The sequence below is a fragment of the Mandrillus leucophaeus genome, unplaced genomic scaffold, assembly GCF_000951045.1.
Source record: "Mandrillus leucophaeus isolate KB7577 unplaced genomic scaffold, Mleu.le_1.0 Scaffold665, whole genome shotgun sequence".
Taxonomy (NCBI): domain Eukaryota; kingdom Metazoa; phylum Chordata; class Mammalia; order Primates; family Cercopithecidae; genus Mandrillus; species Mandrillus leucophaeus.
Window position 1 is genome coordinate 904,648 of NW_012107197.1, and position 22,861 is coordinate 927,508.

Consider the following 22,861-nt stretch of genomic DNA (forward strand, 5'->3'; position numbering starts at 1 on the left):
GCCCGGCCGGATGGGGCGATTTTTAAAGACTTATCCAAACTCAGGTTCCCAGTTTGGTTTTGTCTGGTTTCCATCTGTGCCCAGGGTGGGCAGTCCAATGCCTAGTGACTTCCAGTGCCCAGGACCAAGATGGTCCTGCCTGTCGTGAGGACCTTGGAGTGCATTCTCCCACTGGATACTGAGGCCTCACTCCTAGAGCCCCCAGCAACCCTACTCATGCTGGGAAGACAGGCTCCCCTCACCCTGCTCTGGCCACACAGAAGCCCATGGTTTCCTCAGAGGCACCTCTGGCAAGCTCCTTTCACAAATCTTGCGAAACTTGGCCTGTAGACAATCCGAGCTCTTGACCGAGCTAGGTTTTTGTTTTTGTTTTCTTTCCCCTTAGAGTTTCTACAATATCCCTTTTGAGCAGTTAGGGTTAGAGGACTATGAATGAACCGGACTGTTTGCTACAAAATTAAATTTGAGGGCATTTTAATTAAGTTTGGTTATGAGTACGTCATAGTTTTTATCCCCGGGACACACAAGAGCCTTAAGACATCTTGTGTCTAAAACACTGCATTCTTAGCAACAAGTCCACCAAGGACCCCGAGGGAAGGACCTTATAAGATGCCTTATGTCGTTAAGATGAGAATACCTCAGGAACCATTAGTAATGGCCACGTTTGGAACATTCAACATCCAGTACACTGAAACCTCAGCAAAGTGATTTAGTACAGTGCCAGCATGTTCTTCATATATCCGTTGGTTAAATTCTAAGATGAACCCCAGACATAGGGCTTTGGATTACTATCAGAGCGCCTTTTATGCCTGAATTTCTTCGTTCATTGCTCCTGGGCCTGTGTCATTTGTCCAGCTTGAAACTCTGAAGGGGTGTCCCTTGGAAACACAGCAGTTGTCAAATCTGAAGACACCTCACATGGTTCTTGACACAGTGGACGATTACTTCTACTAAAAGATTCTAACCATTGAGGCCGGGCGCGGTGGCTCAAGCCTGTAATCCCAGCACTTTGGGAGGCCAAGGCGGGTGGATCACGAGGTCAGGAGATCGAGACTATCCTGGCTAACATGGTGAAACCCTGTCTCTACTAAAAATACAAAAAACTAGCCGGGCGTGGTGGCGGGCGCCTGTAGTCCCAGCTACTCGGGAGGCTGAGGCCGGAGAATGGTGTAAACCCGGGAGGCGGAGCTTGCAGTGAGCCGAGATCATGCCACTGCACTCCAGCCTGGGAGACACAGCGAGACTCCGTCTAAAAAAAAAAAAAAAAAAAAACTTCAGGCAAGGAGAGTTAAGTGTGTATCATCTTGAGGACTTTAATTTTTTAAAAAGGGTCTGCAGAGCAGCTGGCATCCCATTCTGGGCAAAGCAGTCGTTTTCTGAGATGGGCCCAGGTTTCTGTGCATCAGCACATGTGCTCTCAGCAGAAGGCTTGAGCTCCATGCAGACGCTCGGTCCCCATGCCATGGTGTCCCCTCACTGGGAAATGCCAGGCCCAGCTCCTCGGAACCCGGGGTAGGTTCCTTCACTCTGCCCATGCGTCTGCCTCTCCCTTGCTCACTCTTTCTCTCGCTCCCCACCCCCAACTTCCTGGCCACAAACCATCCCCAAGGATGAGCCATCACAGAGACCGTGGGCACGCTGACAGGCCTAAAGGCCAAACAGGAAAGGGGAGAGATAGAGAGAGAAGGAGAGGAGGAGGAAAACGGAATGGCCCACGGGAGGGAAGTGGAAGACAGTCCCATAGGGGTCTTGGCACCTGTTGGAAACTTTGTTGGAAACAATACGTTTCTGCCATCCTGACCTTTGTCTCTCGTTCCTCCCTGATGCCATCTTGTCTTACTGGCTTTCTGTCCTGGTCACAGCTAGATCTCATTGAGAAAGAGCAGGGAGCATCTGTGGGCAGAACCCGGTAGCCAAGGGTGGGAGAGGGATTTCTCAAGGCAGCCCCTCCCTGGACGGGGTGGGGGTGTTGGTGCGCAGGCTGGTCGGACCCTCCCTTCGCACGGTCTGCATGGAGTGCTCCTCTTTTGGGGAAAGGACTGTGCCGCTGTCTCCATGTTGCGAAGCCTCCTTGAGGCCTCTGCCTCCCACTGGTACATGTTCCTCCTTGGCCTGGCGTAGCTCATGTAGTACATAGGTGCTTCAGGTTATTTCACACCATTGACTCCTAGACTCTCCTCCATTCTTGGAGGTTTAGCAGCACAATATAGTCTACAAGTCTATGCCCTTAAGGGTGTGGTCTGCCAGCCCGTGCCCTTAGGGGTGTAGTCTACCAGTCTGTGCCCTTAGGGGTGTAGTCTACCGATGCATACCCTTAGGGGTAGCATCTACCAATCTGTGCCCTTAGGGGTAGAGTCTACAAGTTCATCCCCTTTGAGGCAGAATCTACAAGTCCGAGGTTGAGTCTCCGCGGATCTCTAGCTGTTTGCATGCAGGCTTCTCTCCTCACCAGACCCTGGGCTCCCTGAGGTCAGAAATTAGTCCCCGTGCCTGGCACATAGCAGACAGGCAGGCAGTGCCCATTCACTCTTCTCCTGCCCTCTTCTCCCCGTCCCACCATGTCCTACTGATACTGCACAGGGCATTAGCCTTGAGCGGGTCCACTTCTCTCCAGCCTGTGACCACTCGCTTCCTCCCCACTCCCGTGTCTCACCTGGATGCACTGCAGCTCCTGACTGGCCTTCCTGCCTCTGCAGTCAGAGGCCCTCCCTGCTTCTCAAGCCTACAGCTAGACTAAAATGTCACCACATCCCTGCAGAACCAGGGCCAGCTTCCCTGGCTCTTAGGAGGCCCTCACACTGTTTCTCCCCACTCTACTATGAGCCTGTCCCCTGCACACCTCCACTGCCTTCCCTTCATCCCTTCTCCACATACAAGTTTCTCCTTCCTGCTCAACCCCGTCTTCTTCCGCACCGTGTTTTCTCCTTACTTGCTGTATGAACCTGAGCACACCGCCCCGCCCCAATGCCCTGGGCCCCCCTTTCCTCATCCGTGCAATGGGAGCACAAGGTTTTTATAAGGATGAAAAGCATACGTGATGTAGTACGAGATGCACAACCAGCATTTCATGGAAAGGGAGGTATTAGCAACAGATCTTTCACCACATGGGGGAGGCTGCTGCTTTCCTGTGTAATGCTCCGGTTCGTCTTCTCAGGATTGCATGTCCCCTGAGAAGGGGACATGAGCTGTGAACTGGCAGCTTTGGTGCAGCCTAGCCTCTAACTCCCATGTAACAGATGCATTGATCCCAGGCTCTGGCCAAGAATCCATTTTCTTCATTTTCCTTCCCTACTGACCTGAGGGTCTTGCTGTTGTGTCTGGGTCGAGAGTTTCCCAGGTAGTTCCTGTCTGCAGAGCCCTTGAAACAGTTTGGCTTCTGCAGTGCGTTCCCCCTGTGCTTTTCCACTCTTCCTGATAGACCCAGTGCTACTCTGAAGTGTGAAGACTGGATTAGATCCTACTCAGCTTGACCCGGTCTTGTGGAAGGAGGTACATGCAGACCAGAGCCCCCTCCAGGTTGCTGCGACCCTCAGGGGGTATTGTAGAGCCACCTCTGGAGAAATGTCCAGCTCTGGAGGAGACGGCGTTACCTTCTGAGCCCAGGAGCGAGCCTGCCTTGCCTTACTGTGGGCAGTAGGGAGTGTGCCCATCTCGAGAGCAGGACTGGTCACAGCCCTGACAGCAGGAGCAGAGCTGAGAGTGCCTTGTGTTGGGGGCTTTCAAAAGCAACCAGTCTGATGCAGCTGTTTCCGCCCCCTGGTTCTAGACTTCGAGAATCTTTGTTGTTTACAGCCTGGCATTTTGGCTGGTCGGTGCCCCTGGACCAGCTTCAGGCGCAGTAGTGTCACTGTAGCACCTGGCCGTGGTTGTACTTCTGACTCCATCTGTGACAGGCAAACTGTCAGGTGGGAGTTCAGTCAGGGTGCTGGGAAAAATTACGGAGGAGAAATTTTAAGATAAAGTTATCGGAAATAGACACAAACCTTCTTGGAGGGCCGGTACCAAAAGCACCCCCATTCCTTGTAAAGGTCGTGTGCTCACACGCACCCTGAGGGCCAGTTCCACGTCCGGTGCCTCTTGCCTTTACTTCCACGTCGGGCTGCCATCCCCCTATCGAGGGCCTTCCTTACTACTCTGTGATCGAGGTTCACTGCAGTTCTAGAGATGGAGAAGCCAGGAGAGAGAAGCTGAGCCATTTGTTCCGAGTTAAGCTAGAGCCATGGTTGGAATCCAGATCCCCATCATGAAAAATGCAGTGTTAGGTTAACATTTTTGAACTGCTTAATTTGCCAAATAAATTTTGAGACCTCGTAAGGCTCGGTCAAAAGAAAAGTGCGTAGGCTGGACGTCGAGAGGCGTGTATTTGTCCTTCATGTTCTGACATGTTACAAAGTGTAGCTACAGGCTCTAAATAGAGTTCTAAGAATAAGTATAAATTAGAGCCCCTGTCAGGCTGTTGAAATGCAAACTGAGTAAAAATAGTTGTCAGACTTCTAGAACTGAATTTGAATCATTTTTCAATCTGTATTAAATCTTTCTATAAAGGGTTGATGCTATTCAGATCAACACTTAGTGAATTCCAGAGCATCCTAGAATGTATTGGAGGTTTTGCAAGAGTGTAATTTGCCATGAAGCCGTTGGCCAAAACGTAGTATTTTCAAGGGAGATACTGTGATTCTAGTTGTAAAAATATGTCACATGAGAAGGAACTTAATAAGGAACTTTTACATTCACCCATCTTCTCCCAAGCAACACATTTTTGTTCTTTTACATCCTTTTTTTCTTAGGATATTCAAGTGGTTTTTAAAAATAAGCACCACTGGCCGGGCGCAGTGGCTCAAGCCTGTAATCCCAGCACTTTGGGAGACCGAGACGGGCGGATCACGAGGTCAGGAGATCGAGACCATCCTGGCTAACCCGGTGAAACCCCGTCTCTACTAAAAAAATACAAAAAACTAGCCGGGCGAGGTGACGGGCGCCTGTAGTCCCAGCTACTCGGGAGGCTGAGGCAGGAGAATGGCGTAAACCCGGGAGGCGGAGCTTGCAGTGAGCTGAGATCCGGCCACTGTACTCCAGCCTGGGCGACAGAGCGAGACTCCGTCTCAAAAAAAAAAAAAAAAAAAAAAAGCTCCACTAAGAAGTTTATTTGAAAAGGGAGAAGATATTTTTTGGACCCAACATAATGCTAATGTTACTCTTCTTTGAGGAGAAGAATGACTGCCTCCTTACCAGGATCAAAGACAAAACGGTCTGTGGCAGATTTCAGTTCAGGTGCTTGTGGCATTGGCCTCAGAACCTACCACTTGGCTTTGGAACTCATCTTTTGACATTATGTAAAGTGTAGTTATTGTTACAAATTAACACAAGAGCGTCAAAGAAGAGGAGTTGCTCCTGGGCCTAAGGTAGACCCTACCAGAAAGTAAGGTAGACCCTTCTGTAAACCAGTAGTTAATTGAGACTGTAAAGAAAGAGAAGACAAAGCCAGAAGTCTCCCTAAGAGTTTGCCAAATGGAGTTACAAGGAGTGTTACCAAGCACCTTTCATGGGGCAGGAGGGTGTCCTGGGAGTGGGTCGTACCCCATCTCTGTAAGAATCAAATCAGTTAAGCTTTTCTCCCCAGGCGATCATGTGGGCCTCGTCAGCAGTTAAAAGCTCAACTTCCTTCCAGAATACATAAATTAGGGCCCACACTGTGAGGCTCACAGTCCCTAGTTGAAGGACATATGTGCTCTGAGCCCACCGCCAGTGCTGAGCTGTAGCTCCCATTGATTCTACGCTGGGGAAGGAAGCCCAGACCACACTAGAAAAGCAGCTTCCCCTGAATGTGTTCTCTCACAAATGAGGAATAAAAATTTAAACCCGAAAACCAGCTGTCCAATAGCTTATCTATTTTGCTAAGTAGCATCCAAAAACTCTGAAGTCATAAGCCTTGCTTGAGCCAAGATTATGCAGTAATGACCAATTTCTGGCAACTTCTCTTCCCAAACACTTCACCGTGCCAGTGAATCCATCCATTTACATGACCACATTTCCCTGTAACTGGTGGAGCTGACAGTTCTCCAGGGCTTGGAGCTCAAGTCACTGTGGAGCAACTGTTCTGATCAAGGTCCCTCGGCCTGTGTCCCTAACCCTCAGCTGCTGATGAGTAGACAGCCTCCTCTGGCACACGGTCTTTCTGATCAGCAGAGGAATTAAGTGGAGTGGCTGTTATATTGAGGATTCAGAATTGTTCCTTTAAATATCTGCTTTCCTGCTGGGCACAATGGCTCATGCCTATAATCGCAGCACTTTGGGAGGCTGAGGTGGGAGGATCACTTGAGCCCAGGAGTTCGAGACCAGCCTGAGCAACACAGCAAGACCCCATCTCTACAAAATCCAAAAAATTAGTTGTACCTGGTGACACATGCCTATAGTCCACCCTTTTTGAGAGGCTGAGGCAGGAGAATCAGTTGAGCCCAGGAGGTCGAGGCGACAGTGAGCCATGACCGCACCACTGCACTCCAGCCTGGGTGACAGAGCGAGACCCTGTCTCAAAAAAAGAAAGGAAGAAAAAGATCTTTCCTACTTTCTTGCTAAGGCAACACAGGACCCACCCCTAGTCCTTTTTCCATGCCAGGACTATAATAGAGAGAAGGTGTCACTGAAAACTGGTGCCTTTTCTAAGTATTTTACTTGTGAGAAAAAAAAACTGCTGCCTGGCCAGCTTCAGGCAGCTTTGCCTTTTAATGAATTGGCCACACGCTCGCATATGAGGTCATCGGCCTCCAGCATCGTTTTGACTCCCTTTCAGGGTTGTGTTTCCAAAGGAGCTGGTTGCTGATTCCACCTTTTCCCTGCCTGTCCTGCCGCACTCTGGCCAGTGCACCCCTCTCTGCATCCTGGCTTATGGATCAAGTCTCAGCTCACTGGGCTTTGCATGCCTGGCGTCATAAAGCACTCAGCTAAGGAACTCTCTGCAGAGTTGGTGAGGCTGTACCCTGCAGAACTGTGGGATCGCATGGTTAGGGCCTGTCTCATGTCCGGGATACACTCAGTATTTCAGAAAACACGAACTGATTGTGATATCAGCCATCCCCACACCACCTCTTACCAGCTGTATCATTAGGCACGTGGTCTCCCCTCCCAGCCTCAGTATTTTCATCAGTTATAAGAACCGTAAGGCACTGTGTGTAGGTTAATTGAGATGATTCATGCAATGCCTCATCTGCCCAGCAGGAAGATGCAGTAGGAGTAGTTGTTCTCGTCCTCGTGAGGCAATCCCTGCTGTTTCGACTGACTGTGTGACCAGGGCTGACGTTGGGGGCCAGACACCCCCTCTCCTAACTGGCACCCCTAGATCTTCTGCAGAAGTTTGCAAGTCTCAGACAGGCAGCCCTTCCCGTTCTAAAATCCTCAGCCCAAACAGTCTTATTCTGGCTATAAATAAAAGTTCCTGCTACACAGAGAGCAGCAGCTCGTCAGAAGCAAAGCCGGGCACGAGCCAGATCCTAAAATAAACCCCCGGCTGTGGTGAGGCGGCGTTTCTGTGGAACGGCCCTCCCTGCCTTTCTCCCTGCCCTTCTCCCTGCCCTTCTCCCTGCCCCTGTGGGTAAGTGTGATCATAAGGGGCTGGAAGTATTGCTCTGGAGAATCGGTAGAGATGGGGGCCTGTTGAAAATGGTGTGACCATGAGCCCCGATGCAGCTGCTGGCATCTGCAGAGCCCAAGGGGCACAGCAAGGGCTTCATGGTGATCAGAAGGCTTTCCCTGTGTCTCCCTGCCCCGTGAAGGTACCTTTCCAGTTTGGCTCTTGTCCCAGCATGACTGCATAGCTTAAATACCAGAGCGTGAGCTCACAGCTGCAGAGGGAGGGCCAGGGCAGACCAGGCCAGGCCCCTTTGTCCAAGAGAGGCCGACTCTCCTTCCTTTCTGCTTGGTAGCTGCCCCCTCCTTGGCAGTCCACACCCCTGGTCGTTTCCCTGAGCCTCCCTCCCCAGTGTCTGGACCTGAACCCATGCAGTGGGTGAAGTTTGTCTCTTACCCATCCACGCTCAAAACTGAGCCGCTGCTGTGAGTCAGGCAATATTCTAGGCACCTTAATTAATAATACGGTGCCTAGACTATGTATTAGGTGCCTACTAAAATACATATCAGCAAATACGTATTAGGTCCCTACTGAATGCCCCAGTGCTGTTATTTCGAGCAGTTCCTGGATTGTTTGGAGGGCAGGAGAAGACAGCTGCTGCTGGCCGAGAGTTCGCCCACACCAGCAGCATGCGGAGGACCTGCATGTAGTGCTCTGCATCTCACGAACGTCCGCAGAAACCTTGTGGGAGGGGGGCTGCTTTCATCCCCGTTTTAAAGATGAGCTAAGGCTCGAGAAGTTCAGTCACTTCTACTAGGGCACACAGGCAGAGATGCCACGAGGGGCAACTGGAGACCGTGCAGTCAGCAGCTGCCCTGTGCCATCTCCCGGAAGAGGCACCACGCTGTGGGAGTCTGCCCCTCACCTTGTTGAATTAAAACCCGCTAAACACACCGTGTGGTTGGTTAGGAAGACACTTCTCCAACTTGGTACATTTTGTGATGACACAAAAGCCATTTGTGTGTGTGTAAATCAGGTGCTAGTTATTGCAGGGCACGTGTAAGCACAGAGTGACTTTACATGGCGCCAATGAGGCTGTGTCAAGACTCCAGAAGGAGTTGGCGTGGAGCATGACTCTTAAACTAGGCGGCAGCAAGACAAGGTGAGCGGGAAGTGTTTAGCAAATCTCGTGGCAGTGTCTGGGTGTTGGGAACGAACATCTGGCCGATCTGAGAATTTGGGCTCCTGCAAAAGATTGAGCCACTCCCTGAAACAGTCATGCAAGGGTTTCCTGAAGGCAGCACGCCGTCCCACCACTCAGCCAGTGCATCCCGCTCGCTGTCTTCTCTGTGGACCTTCCCAGCCAGCGAGGGAGCCTTGCTGTGTGCAAGCGTCCTCCAGAGATGCGATGGAAAACCCAGAAAGCCAAGCCCTTCACCCCGCTGCCATCCCAGGAAGGCCCAGAGTGAGCTCCCAGGCCTGCAGCGCCATCCTGGGTAATTGCTGTGAAACATTGAAGTGTTGCGTGGAGCCTGCTGTGAGGGCTTAGGTGAGGGCGGCAAGCCAGGGTGTACCAAGTAGGGTGTCTGCCCCCCCGAGCTTCTCCTGAAAGAAGGATATGAAGGGAACTTCACTTGTACAGGTACTTGAGTGTTCAGTGCTGGTCACATGTATGACACTTCCACTGATTCATTTGACCATGGCCGAGGGTTGGCCTTGAGTTTGTGGGTTCGATGGGGAAAGCAGATGTGTAAGTGGTAGCGAGTTCTTAGGGCAGATGTCATGGATCTGGTGTGAGATCTAGCAGCAACTGGAGCTCACAGGAGTGAGAGGAGGGAGGAGCTTGAAACTCTGGTCAGTGCAACCAGGAAGGGGCCACAGCTGTACACACAGGTGGAACTGAGAGGGTTGCGTTGTCCCTCGAGTTATAGTAGCTCTTTGTACAGGTTAAAGGGTAGCTTTGCCAAACTGCTTAAGGGCCAGCCATGGTGGCTGATCCCTGTAATTCCAGCACTTTGGGAGGCTGAGGCGGGCAGATCACTTGAGCTCAGGAGTTCAAGACCAGCCTGGGCAACATAGAAAGACCCCATTTCTACAAAAAAAACAAAAAGTGAGCCAGGCGTGGTGGCATGCACCTGTGGTTCCAACTACTCAGGAGCCTGAGGCAAGAGGATTGCTTAAGCCCAGGAGGTCGAGGCTGCAGTGAGCCTGGGTGACAGAGTGAGACCCTGTCTCAAAAGTGAAAACAAAAAACGACTTAAGGATGAGTGGCTTTGACCTCTTGTTAGTTTAAAACTTCATTTGTCCTCCTCTTCTTCCTCTTTTCCGTGGGTTCTGAAAATCCCCAACCACAGCCAACACAGAGAATGTTTCAGTGAGTGGCACGCACATTTGTGTTGGGCTTGACTTTCCTCACGTCCCAGCCTCTGCAGTGGGCCAACCAGTGAGCCCAGCAAGGTCTTTGTTTTGTTTGATTTTGTGACTCGTTCATTCACCCATATCTGCAAGGACTTTGGACGCGGCCACCCCCACAGCGCTCTCCACGCTCCCCATGGTGGTAGCAGCATGGTGGCAGGCCTTTGTAGGACACGATGACATCACATCATTAGGTTCTCTCCACGTGGAGGCTGCTGACCAGTGGTCCTAGAACACCTCTGTCCCTCCTTCAGCAGCAGAGCCCCAGCCTGGGGTGCTCACTGGACCCCAAAAGCCGTGGGATTTGCTGTCACTTCTCAGCACAGTGTCAGACCTTCCTGCCTGATGAGCATCTAGGGGACTATAGCCTTGTGGCTACAAGGTGGCATCAAAGGTGTAAGATCACATTTGTTTTTATTTGAGACAGGGCCTTGCTTTGTCACCCAGGCTGGAGTACAGTGACTCTATCTTGCCTTACTGCAACCTCTGCCTCCTGGGCTCAAGTGATCCTCCCATCTCAGCCTCCAGAGCAGCTGGAACTACAGGCACTCACCAGCACCCCCAGCTCATTTTTGTGTGTTTTGTAGAGATGGGGTTTTGCCATGTTGCCCAGGCTGGTCTCAAACTCCTGGGCTCAAGCGATCCACCCACCTCAGCCTCCCAAAGTGCTGAGACTGCAGGTGTGAGCCACCATGCCCAGCCTACTTCGTTTGTTTAAAAAAAAAAAAAAAAAAAAAGGCGGGGGGGAAGAAAGAAAAGAAAAAAAAAGAAAGAAAATGGGTTAGGAAGAGAAATGGACTCAGACATCGTTAGCATTTCCATAGTGCAGCTTGCCAGCCACGCTTAGGGTTTGAGCCCTTCCTTTCCAAAAGCATTCAAGGTGGATTTCAGTGTTTAAAAGTTGCAGTGTTTGACGCTTAAGGAATAAAACCTGAGAGATTCGTCCAAAAATTCAAAATGAGTAATTACAACGACATTGAATTTAGCCGTGAGGTTCCTGAGCAGGCAAGACAGCGATGGACCACGCAGGTTTTATTTTCTGTCCCAGCGGAGCATGTGGCCATTTAGACAGCCCTGAGGACAGCGCTGTTCACTCTCCAGCCTCAGGGCCCTTCTCAAGGGAGGAGGTGCTGGGTGCGGGTATCACAGTGGCCTGAGGACTAGGGGTTGCTTGGCGTGATTGGTGGTCCCTGTTAGAGTTACTATGAACGGCCTGTCACTGCGCAGCTACTGCCAATCTAATTACTTTTTCTCTTTTCTGTTTTCTTCCCGTATTCTCGTTTTTGTTTGTTCTCCACCTGGATTCTGTAGTATAAGTCTGTGTTTAGGTCCTACTCCCAGGATTTCGTGCCTCACCACCAAGCTTCCGTTCCGCCTTTCCTTCCGCCTACCTCCTCTTCCTCTCCACATTTCCCACCTGCCCACCAGGCTCAGAGCTCTGACTTAGCCGTGCCAGCCATGGCCGGTCCACCTCCCAGCACCGTGGACGGGCCTCTCTCGGCTTCTCAGGAGAGCAGCTTTCATGGGAATACTGTCTGCCTTCCTTCCGAAACCTCTTTCACTGACTCGGTGAGAACTCAGCGCGCACACATACACACACGCACACGCACACATACCCCTGCACGTGGGGCTGCACGGTTTTTTAAAAAGCGGTTTCACGGTTCCTGAAAGACACTGCCTCCCCTTCACTAGCAGTCAGGGGTGCCAGCGCGCACCTGCTACTGAGGGTCACAAGGTGCAATGGTAGCCCATCTGTTTCCAGAACAGAACTGACTCTTCTATACAAAGTTCTATCAAACTAGGAATCTGATTTTCCACAAATAGATTAGTGGCCATTTAGAGATGAAGCTATCAGACGCATAAGATACAAAATGCTACTAGCTTTCCATTTAGTTGTCTGTTTTTAGGGAAAGGGTGTCACACACCCCTTTGCAAGTGTGGAGGTGACAGATTCAGGGCAAGTGTCTGTTTGGTTGCATGTGGTGCCGATGACAGAAGCCTATTAAAGTGCCTGTAGCGCTTCGTCCAACTCAGAAACGCTGCCTTGCCGATTGGAGCAGAGAAATACATGGGGCAGAGGAAGTGCAGGCAGCGGACCCCACTCCCCAGTGTGTGGGATTGTCTTGATGTGTTGCTTCTCTCCCTGCATAATCATTTCCCGCCACACTGGGGACCCCTGCTGTCTCCACTACAGTGGGGCCGTCTCTCCAGGATGATTTAGCCCCGGACACCATTGGAGAAGCAGCTGCAGGCGACTTGGGTCCTCTCTAGCGCAGAGGCAAGAGGTGGCAAAAGCAGCTTTGCTCTCTGCACCTGGGGAGAGCAGAGTGCAGGCGGCGGCGTCCCCTGGCCAGCTGTGAGGGCTGGCTGGAGGGCCTGGCCCATGTGTCTTTCCTCTCCTCCTGTCTCCCCCAGAGTGAAAACGCCAGTGAGGAAGCTGGTGAGGGTGAATATGTCAATCTGTATTCCTCTGGCCAGAGCAGCGAGGAGCTGGCTCCCTCTCGAGGAGTAAGTAACCTCGGGCGGCCTCCTGCATGTGGCCTGGCCTGGCAGGGCTTGGGCCCTGCCCTCCCGAGGCCGCTTCCCCCGCACCTGCTTCTGTTGGGCTGAGCCCCCTCCTGGTCACCAGCAGACTGGGCTCCTGCAGGCTGCTGGGAGCCAGCTCGGCCCTTGCGAGAGGACATGGCTTCCAGGTGGAGGTCTGCCCTTTGCTCCTGCTTCAATGCGTGTGGCACTCCTCAGAGCCTGGCCAGATGGGTCTTCTAGAAATCTCTGGGAGCAGCATGGCACGGGCCCCGGCTGTGTATCCGGTGCTCTCTGTGGGGTTCCTTCCTCCCTCATCTTCTGGTGTTAGCTTCATCTTCTGTCCCTCATGCAGAGGGAGGGACTCTTCTCCCCATAGGGCCTTTCAGACCTTCATCTCCCTCCTCCCCAGCATGTCCCATTGCTCCAACACTAACTGCTTCCGAGGAAGCGGGTGAGTCTGGCCCATAGCCCCTGCCGTGGCTGTGCACACCCCCTCCTGAGGGAGGCGCAAGGTACCCGACGTCAGCACCCTCGTGACGCTGCTGTCCCAGCTCCCGACCGTCGAGGTACAACAGTTCTATTGAGCAATCCACTTTCCAAGTTTGGCTTCAGCCAAACATGAGCAAGTTCAAAAGCTTCAGAAATTGCTCTCCCCACGAGCCCAGGTGGGACAAGTTCCTTGAAGGGAGACCCATGAGGAGTGGAAGACTCCCAGTGATCCACCCCAGGGCAGGGCCCTGCCCATGAAGAACTTGGTCACACCCATTAAGGTGGTTCTCTCAGCACCTTACAGATTCAGAGGCCCACACAGAGCCAGCCCTGTTTCAGACGTTAGCAAGCTGTAGAACACTGAAGACTGTTCACTCTAGTAGGATTTGACCCACTGTCCGTGGGGGCTGTCTCCTCTGCTGACCTGTGCCTCTGGCACCCCCTGGCTCAGCCTCCCCATGGTGAAGTCCATGCGCAGGGAGAGGCCAGCTTTGCACGGCTCTCTCCCTCCACGGTGACGCTTCCAGGGCCCACTGGCTCCTTGCCTCGAAGCACTATTTCTGTATTTGTCCTGCCCCAGTTCTCCATCAGGCCTCAGCAGCAGACCAGGGATGTTGGAGGGCCATGTTGTCACTGAGTAGAGCCAGCCCAGGGACACAGGAGGAAGTGAGTCTGCCGGAGGAAGAGGGGACTGGCACCCCAGGGCCTGAGCAGCTGGCCCTCTGGGGACTGAACCCGGTTGAGCACTGCAGCCCTGAGGACTTCTTTAACTTTAGATCGGCAGAGTGTGGTTCACAACAGCAGGGTCCAGTGGTTAAGGGCACAGGCTTTGCGGGTAGATAGCCCTGGGTTCAAATCCAAGCTCTGCTGTTTATGAGCTGTGTGGTCTTGGGCAGGGTCCTTGACTTCTGACCTCTGTTTCTGTGCACGGAGTGGGGACGATGGTGTTAGCTCACTAACGAAGTCAGATGAGGGGAAGCAGACAGAGCCTTGAGCCCAGCGCCTGGCTGTGCTCAGGGGGAGTGGCTATGACAGTCTTCTTTGAGGAGGTGGTTGAGGTGGCTTTGCCTAGATTGGCAGCTTACAGATGTTACAAATAGTGGCACCTTTCACTTTCTCCAAAGCCCAAGATGCTAGTCTCCAGGGCTAGTGTTTCCTGTGATTAACGGCATTCATCGTTAATTTGCTCACATCTCAGATTGCTCCATAGGAACTTGCACTCCACGGCCACTTGCAGGCAGGAATGCTGGGAAGACAGAGCAGCCCCGCAGTGGGCCCCTGTCCTGAACTCAGCACCCACTCCTCTTTCCAGGAACCACCGACTGGGAAAGACGGACATCCCAGAGATCCCTCAGCAGTCAGCAGCGTCCCTGGGAAGGACAGCAGAGACGGCAGTGAGAGGTAGGAAGTGGACCCAGAGGAGCTGGGTCCCCCAAGAGCAGCGTACCCACTCATGAGGCCTGCCTGAGCGGCCCCTCCCAGCTGGCCCCTAGGCCTGAGGGTGTCTCAAGTTGAAACTCTTCCTTCTTTCCTTGTTTCCTTTTTTTGTTTTTTAGATACAGGATATTGATCTGTCACCCAGGCTGGAGTGCAGTGGCACAATCGCAGCTCACTATAACTTTTAACTCCTGGGCTCAAGCGATCCTCCCACCTCAGCCTCCCAGGTAGCTGGGACTACAGGCATGCAGCACCTCACCCAGCTGATTGTTTGTTTTTTGTAGAGACGAGGTCTCGCTATGTTGCCTAGGCTGGTCACCAACTCCTGGCTTCAAGCGATCTTCCCACATCAGCCTCCCAAAGTGCCGGGCTTACAGGCATGAGCCACTGTACCTGACCCTCTTCCTTTTTTTCTGATTTTCAAATAATACAAGCTCAGGGTAGAAACTTGAAAAGCATAGAAAACTGCACGAAAGCAAGAAAAATCACTAATTACCCCACCCTGCAAAGGCCTTCACATGTAGTTTGCCATTACTTCTTAATTGTTTGCATCTATATTATCTACCTTACAAATTACCCACAATAGTCTTGTCTTGTCTTTTTCAAATCCCAGGCCAACCTTTCTTGGTCTTGGCCTCTTTCAGGTTGATAGGGAGTGTAAAAGACACCCCTCCACCCACAAACTTGTTATCGGGGACATTTCTAGACATATGTGTGCATGTTGTGTTGCTGACAAAAATATCTTGTATATCTTAATTTTTTGCAGCCAAGATCAAGAGCTGTTCATTGCATTTAGTCGCTATAGCTCTTTAATGTCTTATAACTTTTTTTTTTTTTTTTTTTTTGAGACAGAGTCTTGCTCTGTCGCCCAGGCTGGAGTGCAGTGGCACCATCTCAACTCACTGCAACTTCCGCCTCCCGGGTTCAAGCGATTCTCCTGCCTTAGCCTCCGGAGTAGCTGGGACTACAGACATGTGCCACCACGCCTGGCTTATTGATTTATTTGTTTATTTATTTATTTATTTATTTATTTTGGTATTTTTAGTAGAGATGGAGTTTCACCATGTTAGCCAGGATGATCTCGATCTCCTGACCTCGTGATCTGCCTGCCTCAGCCTCCCAAAGTGCTGGGATTACAGGCGTGAGCCACCGCACCCGGCCACATTTTTCAATATTAGCACAAAGCAAACCTGACCGAGTATAGAAATATGTAGTGAATTTCCCCAGTATGCACTTGTGAAATATGATGTGTGGGGTCTGCAAATGGGCACTCCCACTGCAACTTCACATTGACTTCCCCTTCACTGTGAAATGTTCCACGTGTTCAAGCTTTTCCTCCCTCCTTAGGTCAAGCTTTAGCCATCTCTGGGGTCTTTGGTGACCTTAGAGCAAGGGAGTGCCCACTTGTCATTATCAGGGCTCAGGGCTCAGGTTGAAGAGGCAGTTAATAGCAAAAGAAAAAGAAATGAGAAAGCATTGCATAGGAACCTGTTGAAGAGGGCCACCTGCCCAGCCTGCCTCCTGGCCACTCTTGTGCTCTGTGACTTGTCTCTCTGATTTATCTGTCCAAACTGAGGTTTCCCCAGGTGTGAAGCCAGAAATAGTGTGGTTTCTAGGTTAATACCTGGGGCAGAGTGTGTGGGCCAAGCAAATGCAGCTCGTGGGTGTGCCACCAGCTTCACCAGACCCCAAAGTATCGTCTTCAGAGTTCCAGATGGTTCTCGTGAAAGAGAAGGATGAACACTTTGACTGCTCAGAAATAATTGTGGGATGTTGTCCTTCCATCAAGGCCAAACCACAGGCTAAACATTGACGAGACATGGAGCAGGGTTCTTGTCAAGGCTGGGCAGGGCCCACTCTGACCCATCCATACTCTTTTACTGAAGGCACTTTTTTTTTTTTTTTGAGACAGAATCTCGCTCTGTCACCCAGGTGGAGTGCAGTGGTTCGATCTCGGCTCACTGCAGCCTCCGCCTCCTGGGTTCAAGTGATTCTCCTGCCTCAGCCTCCAAGTAGCTGGGTTACAGGTGAGCACTACCACGCCCAGCTAGTTTTTCTATTTTTAGAAACAGGGTTTAGAGACAGGGTTTCACCACGTTGGCCAGGCTGGTCTCGAACTCCTGACTTCAAGTGATCCACACCACCTCCCAAAGTGCTGGAATTACAGGTGTGAGCCATCATCACGCCCGGCATAAAGACACATATTTTTACATCTCAGATATCTGGGGATAAACTGCGACCTATGACCACAAGACTGGCCAGTATAAAACAGAGGAACGTGAAAGAAAATGCCAGGGGAAAGCCGGGTACATCTGCAGGCCCAGCTTCCACTCTCCCCAGAACAGCCTAAGCTGGGAGACTCATCTTGGACACTCGCGGCCGTCCCACCTTCCCCTTTGTGGGGAATGTTCTCTCCCATCCTTCCGTCGGCAACTTGGGCTCAGTGCTGCAAGCCTCGGCTCACCCATCCCATTCCAGAAGCCTCCCGACCTTTAGACTTGCCCAGACCCCCTGCTTGTGCTTGTGGTACCCTTCTGGGCTTCTCCGTTCTCTGTGCTACCGTGACCACTTGTTTTAAATTCTGTCTCAAAAAAAAAAAAAAAAAGACTGGGCGCGATGGCTCATGCCTGTGATCCTAACACTTTGAGAGGCCAAAGCGGGAGTATCACATGAGTCAGGAGATCAAGACCAGCTGAGCAACATAGTGAGACCTCATCCCTACAGTGAACAAAATTATCCAGGCATGGTGGTGGGGGCTTGTGCCTGTAGTCCTCGCTACTTGGGAGACTAAGATGGGAGGATGGCTTGAGCCCAGGAGGTCAGGGCTGCGGTGAGCCAAGATCGCGCCACTGCACTTCAGCCTGGGCTACAGAGGGAGACCCTGTCTCAAAAAAACAAATGAACGACCGGGCCCGGTGGCTCACACCTGTAATCCCAGCACTTTGGGAGGCCAAAGTGGGAGGATCACGAGGTCAGGAGTTCGAGACCAGCCTGACCAACATGGTGAAACCCTGTCTCTACTAAAAATACAAAAATTAGCGGCCGGGCGCAGTGACACACCTGTAATCCCAGCACTTTGGGAGGCTGAGGCGGGCAGATCATGAGGCCAGGAGATCAAGACCATCCTGGTCAACACAGTGAAACCCCATCTTTACTAAAAAACAATACAAAAAAATTAGCCAGGCATGTTCCGGGAATCTGTAGTCCCAGCTACTTGGGAGGCTGAGGCAGGAGAGTGACGTGAACCCAGGAGGCAGAGCTTGCAGTGACCCAAGATTGCACCACTGCACTCCAGCCTGGGTGACAGAACAAGACTCTGTCTCAAAAAAAAAAAAAAAATTAGCAGGACGTGGTGACATGTGCCTGTAATCCCAGCTACTCAGGAGGCTGAGGCAGGAGAATCACTTGAACCCGGGAGGTGGAGGTTGCGGTGAGCCAAGATTGTGCCACTGCAATCCAGCCTAGGTGACAGAGCGAGACTCCGTCTCAAAAAAAAAAAAAAAAAGAAAACAAATAAATAAATTCTGTCTCCTGCTAGACTGAACCCTCAGGGACAAGAGGCTATATCTGCTTGATTCACAGCTCTTTCTTAGTGCCAAGCAGAGGGTCCCGTGGTGAGTCGGTCCTTGGAGAAGATGGGGAGCAGCCTCAACAGCAATGCGGCTTTCTCTCCCATTCTGCTTGCCCCTTTGCTCCTCCTCTCTCTAAAATGCTGACTGTGCAATGGGCCTTGGCAGAGAGTGGCTGAGACCATCGCTCAAACAGCTTAATGGAACCTTTTTATTTTCCCAGCGGAATCACTTCCGTGGACCGATGGGACATCCAGAGGCAGCAGGAAATGTCCTGTGGCCACACAGCCAGTCAGTAGCAAAGCTGAGGATCCAGTCCATAGCGATGTAGCTGCCATCGGGGCAGGCGTGTTCTGGGAGCAGTTTTGAGCCGTGCACACCGGCACTGCCTTGGCCTCCAGGCATCAGGAGCTGGGCTGGTTTGACACTTGCAACACAAACCACTTCTCCCCTCAGGGCCCCAAAGTCACCAGATGCTCTGGAGTCGGCTCAGTCGGAGGAGGAAGTGGACGAGCTGTCCCTCATCGACCACAACGAAATTATGTCCAGGCTGACGCTCAAGCAGGAGGTGAGGACTTCCCAGGCCGGGGTTTTGCAGCCTGGCCCCACCGAGAGCAGGTGGGGCTGAGGAGACCGTGATCTTGTCATAAGCAGAACAACCCCAGGAGGCTTAGAGACCAACTCTTTCAGTGCCTCTGGGGAGCCTCTGGGCTGTGGGCTCTGGAGGGATAGACTCCAGGAGAAGTGCGCCGTCTCCTGATGCTTCGAGAAAGTGATCTTACACAGGTGAAGTTCTGCAGCCTCTGTAGCAAAAGATGCCACAACTCCTGAGGGTGCGGAGATGAAATCCATATAAATGCTCTGCAGACAGAACCTGTGTGTGGTCGGCCCTCACTAATGGGAAACTTTTTCTGTTGTTGAAAATATAGCCCCACTGTAGCTTCAGCCTGGGAGACACCAGCTGGGTGTCTCCCTGGGAGGCCAAGGCAGGGGGATGGCTTGAGTCCAGGAGTTCAAGACCAGCCTGGGCAACATAGCAAGACCCATCTCCAAAAAAAAAAAGAAAAGAAAAGAAAATTCAGGCCTGGACACTGTGGATTCCCTGGTCCTGTGCCTTGCCTGCAGCACCTCGTTGGTGAAAACAGGGCCCAAACCTGTGACAGTGGAGAGGAAGCTGGACCGAGAGTGCCCTGCCTCTCCCTCCTGGCGTGCAGTGCTGGAAGTGCAAAGGAACAGCTTCATAAAGCAGCCTTGCCCCGCATGAGGAGGCAACTATTTCGGAGCTTCGATTTGATGACACATAGACAAAAGGCAGATACCATCCTTTGCAGACTCCCAGGCAAGAATGCGCTGGCTCTGGCCATGGCAGGGAGCAGCCCAGGAAGGTGTCTGTGCCTTGGACTGTCACACGCAGGCAGGGCTGGTGGGGGTACTCACACAGCTGGGCTCCTCTGCAGAGAGAAGTGTCATTTCATGATCCTTGCCATAAATTTCTTCCTTAAAATCAGGTCAAAGGCATAACTCCCACTCCCAGAGGTAAACCCAAGACAATCTCAGGCCTCTGGAGTCAGGAGGTAAAATACCAAAGCCCAAAAATAAAAAGGTGGACACGTCTCGGAGTGTGTGCCACAGCTGAGAGGGCTGGTTCTGTCCCCTCCAGCGTTACAGAGCAAGGAGCATTGAGGGGCAGGGGCAGAAACAGGCCTGGAGGTTTGTCCTGAACCTCCGTCCCTGGCCCTGGTCACAGCTCTTTTTGGCTGTATGCTGGGTGACCTCTGTTTGCCCGCATGGAAGCAAGACTTGTTGCTTAACAGGCAGGTGTGGTGTGCAGCGTCAGATGTCATTGAATATCTCTCTAATGCTTTGCTCTCTAATGAAGGGCCCCATGGAAGAACCTGTGTCAATGCAAGTAACTTCTACCTCCACCTGGGGAGACGGATTTAGATTTAGGGCAGCTTGCTGCAGTTTTGGGGAACATGAACATGCTTGGAAATAGTCCTGCTGCCTCCACAGGCATCCTGGGCAAGACTGGGAACTGTCTTGCCCCCGGGGGGTCCTGTTTCACCTCTGACTTGTGGTTTGGTGAGCAGAGAAGGATGGATGGTGCTGTGCCCCCTGGCCCAAGTTGTGTGCTCAAAACATTGACATGTCCTGGTGCCTTGGTGCCGGGGCAGCTCCCAGGCCATCCAGCTCCCAGACTCAGTCCAGTTTGTGGCTGTCACCAAGCACAAGGCGAGTCTGGAGGGCACCCCTGGCATTGCAGTGCAGTCACACTGCTCCTGGGCCGAGGAGCACAGGAGAGGGGACTTGGGGTCCCTGCGTTGCATTTTCTTTGTCACCTCATTCCTGCCTATTTCTTCCTAAACTGACTCTCTGAAGGGCGTACTCTGCCTCATACCTTCCTTGGCTGTTTTCATTACAGGGTGATGACGGGCCGGATGTCCGCGGAGGATCTGGGGACATCTTATTGGTCCATGCTACTGAGACTGACAGGAAAGGTAGGATGCCCTCTCTGCAGCAGCCTTTGTGTCAGCAAGCTCACTAGATGGGGGCTGATCCCGCCCCAGGTGCCACTCGGCCTCCCATCACTATCCTGTCCCCTTCTGGCAGCCAGCCCTGAGCAGGTCTGATGAGCAGTCCTGGGGCACCTGACTCAGAGCAGGGAGAGCCCACCTTGGGAGACAAGTAGATCATGTTCAACTCCAGGCATGTGTGGCGTCTGTCCTCCACTGGTACAAGGTAATGACTCCAGGGTCCTTCAGGGGCTCAGCGCATAGCAGGTGCACCACAGACAGCGCCTTGAATGGTGGCATGTCACCCAGTAGTACCAAACTTAAGATAACATGCAGGTACCTTTTCATCCCTTTCCTGACTGCTGAGTCACTCTATTATTCCAGACCATTAGACCAGACTTCACTCACATACTCCACAAGGAAATTCTTGAAAGTTTGTTCCGTCCAGGAACCTTCGATTCTGTAGCAGCGGCCTCAGTTTCACAGCACACAGCTGCCCCACCCCACCACGCATTCAGTGTGCTGATTGAGAGGGCTGGAAAAGCAGGGACCATCCCCTAATCCCTAAAACGCCCTGTTGGGTGGACTCTGGTAGCAAAAGAGCTGTCATTCCCAGTCATGTTCTGGAAAGGAGGTGCCAGTGACCTGGTGGGGCGCGGCTGCAGCCCCCTTCACTGCCTGCCCTCAAGGGGCCAGCACCACCCGGCCAGCCCATCTCTCCACACGCTGCTTTGCTTTTTACATTGAAAAAAATGATTTAAAAGATGATGTCAGAGCAATGGTAAAGTAAACTGTGGAGGGAATGAAAACGCCCCCACCTTGAAATCCTAGCCCAGCCTGTTTCATTTCTTTTTTTTTTCTTTTTTTTTTTTTTTTTTGAGACAGAGTCTTGCTCTGTCGCCCAGGCTGGAGTGCAGTGGCGCATCTCGGCTCACTGCAAGCTCCGCCTCCCGGGTTCACACCATTCTCCTGTCTCAGCCTCCCGCTGTTTCATTTCTGTAAAGGACTCTGTCCCTGTGTTTCCTCAACATGTTTCCCAAAACATGTGACCTAGAATGACTCGGGGAATTTCTGAATTATGGAAGTAGTACTAAAAAATATTTACGTTGCAGAAAATTAGAGAAAAAGAAGAGATGGCTCCCACAAACTCACCGCAGCCACTGTTCCGCCCTCCCCTTCACTGTTCCCTTACCCTTTGTTTGTTCTGACCAGGGCAGGGCCCAGACCTGGCGATGCTGCATCCTAGCCCCAGCTGTGCCATGACAGGCTCGGAGGGCCCCTGGGCAGTCCCCAGGCTTCTCGGCCTGAGCCGACTCCACTTATTGAAGGGGTGAACGGTGCCCGTTGTTGTGCGGATTACATGAGGGAGTGTGAAACCTGCCCCCCACGTCAGCGGTGCTGGGGGCGTGATCAGCACCATCCTGAGCGCAGCCCTCACTTGGCTTCTCTGCAGTGAATCCCCTCCCTGCCTGACACAGTGGGGCTGCATCCTCAGCCAGGCACAGGAGTGACTTTCATTTCCTTTTTGTCCACAGTGAGGGGCTGAAATGGGAGCTGGCTTCAGACCTCGGCTCCAAAGGGTGAACTCCACTGTCCTGTCGGGTACAGCCCCGAGACAGGACAGCCGAGAGGCTTCTGGCTTTTGCTAGCTGGACCTGCTGAGAGGAGGCTCTGTGCCAGTGGGAGCTTTGCCTGATGTTATTAGCAGGAGGGTTGGAGGCTCCCCAGAACCAAGGTTGTACCTAGGGAAGTATTACTGAGGCAGAAGCCATGGCTCCACTGGGAGGGTGAAGCACCTTGTGGCAGGTAACAAAGCAAGCTCCTTGGGCAGGTGCTTCCTGCAAGCCATAGACTGCACCAGCAGCACGAGCGGCTGGGAGCCCCATGGCTCAGGCCTGTGGAACCCAGCCTGCCGAGCAGGGCTTGGCAGGGAGAGGCCATGTGGGGGTGCTTTATGGTTGTGTGGCTCTGCTCTCAGGTGTCAGGACCTGGCGTGGGAGAAAGTCAGGTCAGCCTTGGCCTCAGGCCTCAGCTTAGTTCCTGTCTATCCCTTGGCAACTGTGTGCCAGGCCTGTCACTTAGCCCCAGAGCTTCCAATTCCTTGGGAGGAAAATGAGGGACAATTTTGGGGCCTCTTAGGGCTGTCACGAAGACCAGGTGAGCTAGGGTGCACCGAGTGCTCAGGGCCACACCGAGAGTCCTGTGATTGCTAGAGGAGTGGCACGGCACTGCCCGTCCCAGAAGCCAGGTGCTGTCCCATCTGCCGTAATCCAGGGCACAGCAGAGGAGGGAGGGCTCTGAAATTGGGCAGACATGGGCGCAGACCCGGTGTGGTGGTGTGGCCTCGT

The 22,861-nt window shown here is 52.3% G+C and overlaps 1 protein-coding gene across 1 annotated transcript in view; it reads left to right on the forward strand.

Moving 5' to 3' along the window:
- The window catches only part of RAPGEF1 (Rap guanine nucleotide exchange factor (GEF) 1), a 138,281-nt gene that overhangs the window by 98,685 nt on the left and 16,735 nt on the right, over nucleotides 1-22,861 (forward strand). The window contains exons 12-14 of the mRNA XM_012001589.1: nucleotides 14,307-14,395; nucleotides 18,457-18,568; nucleotides 20,423-20,498. Of these exons, the coding sequence (XP_011856979.1) occupies nucleotides 14,307-14,395; nucleotides 18,457-18,568; nucleotides 20,423-20,498 (277 nt within the window). The remainder of the gene's footprint in view (nucleotides 1-14,306; nucleotides 14,396-18,456; nucleotides 18,569-20,422; nucleotides 20,499-22,861) is intronic.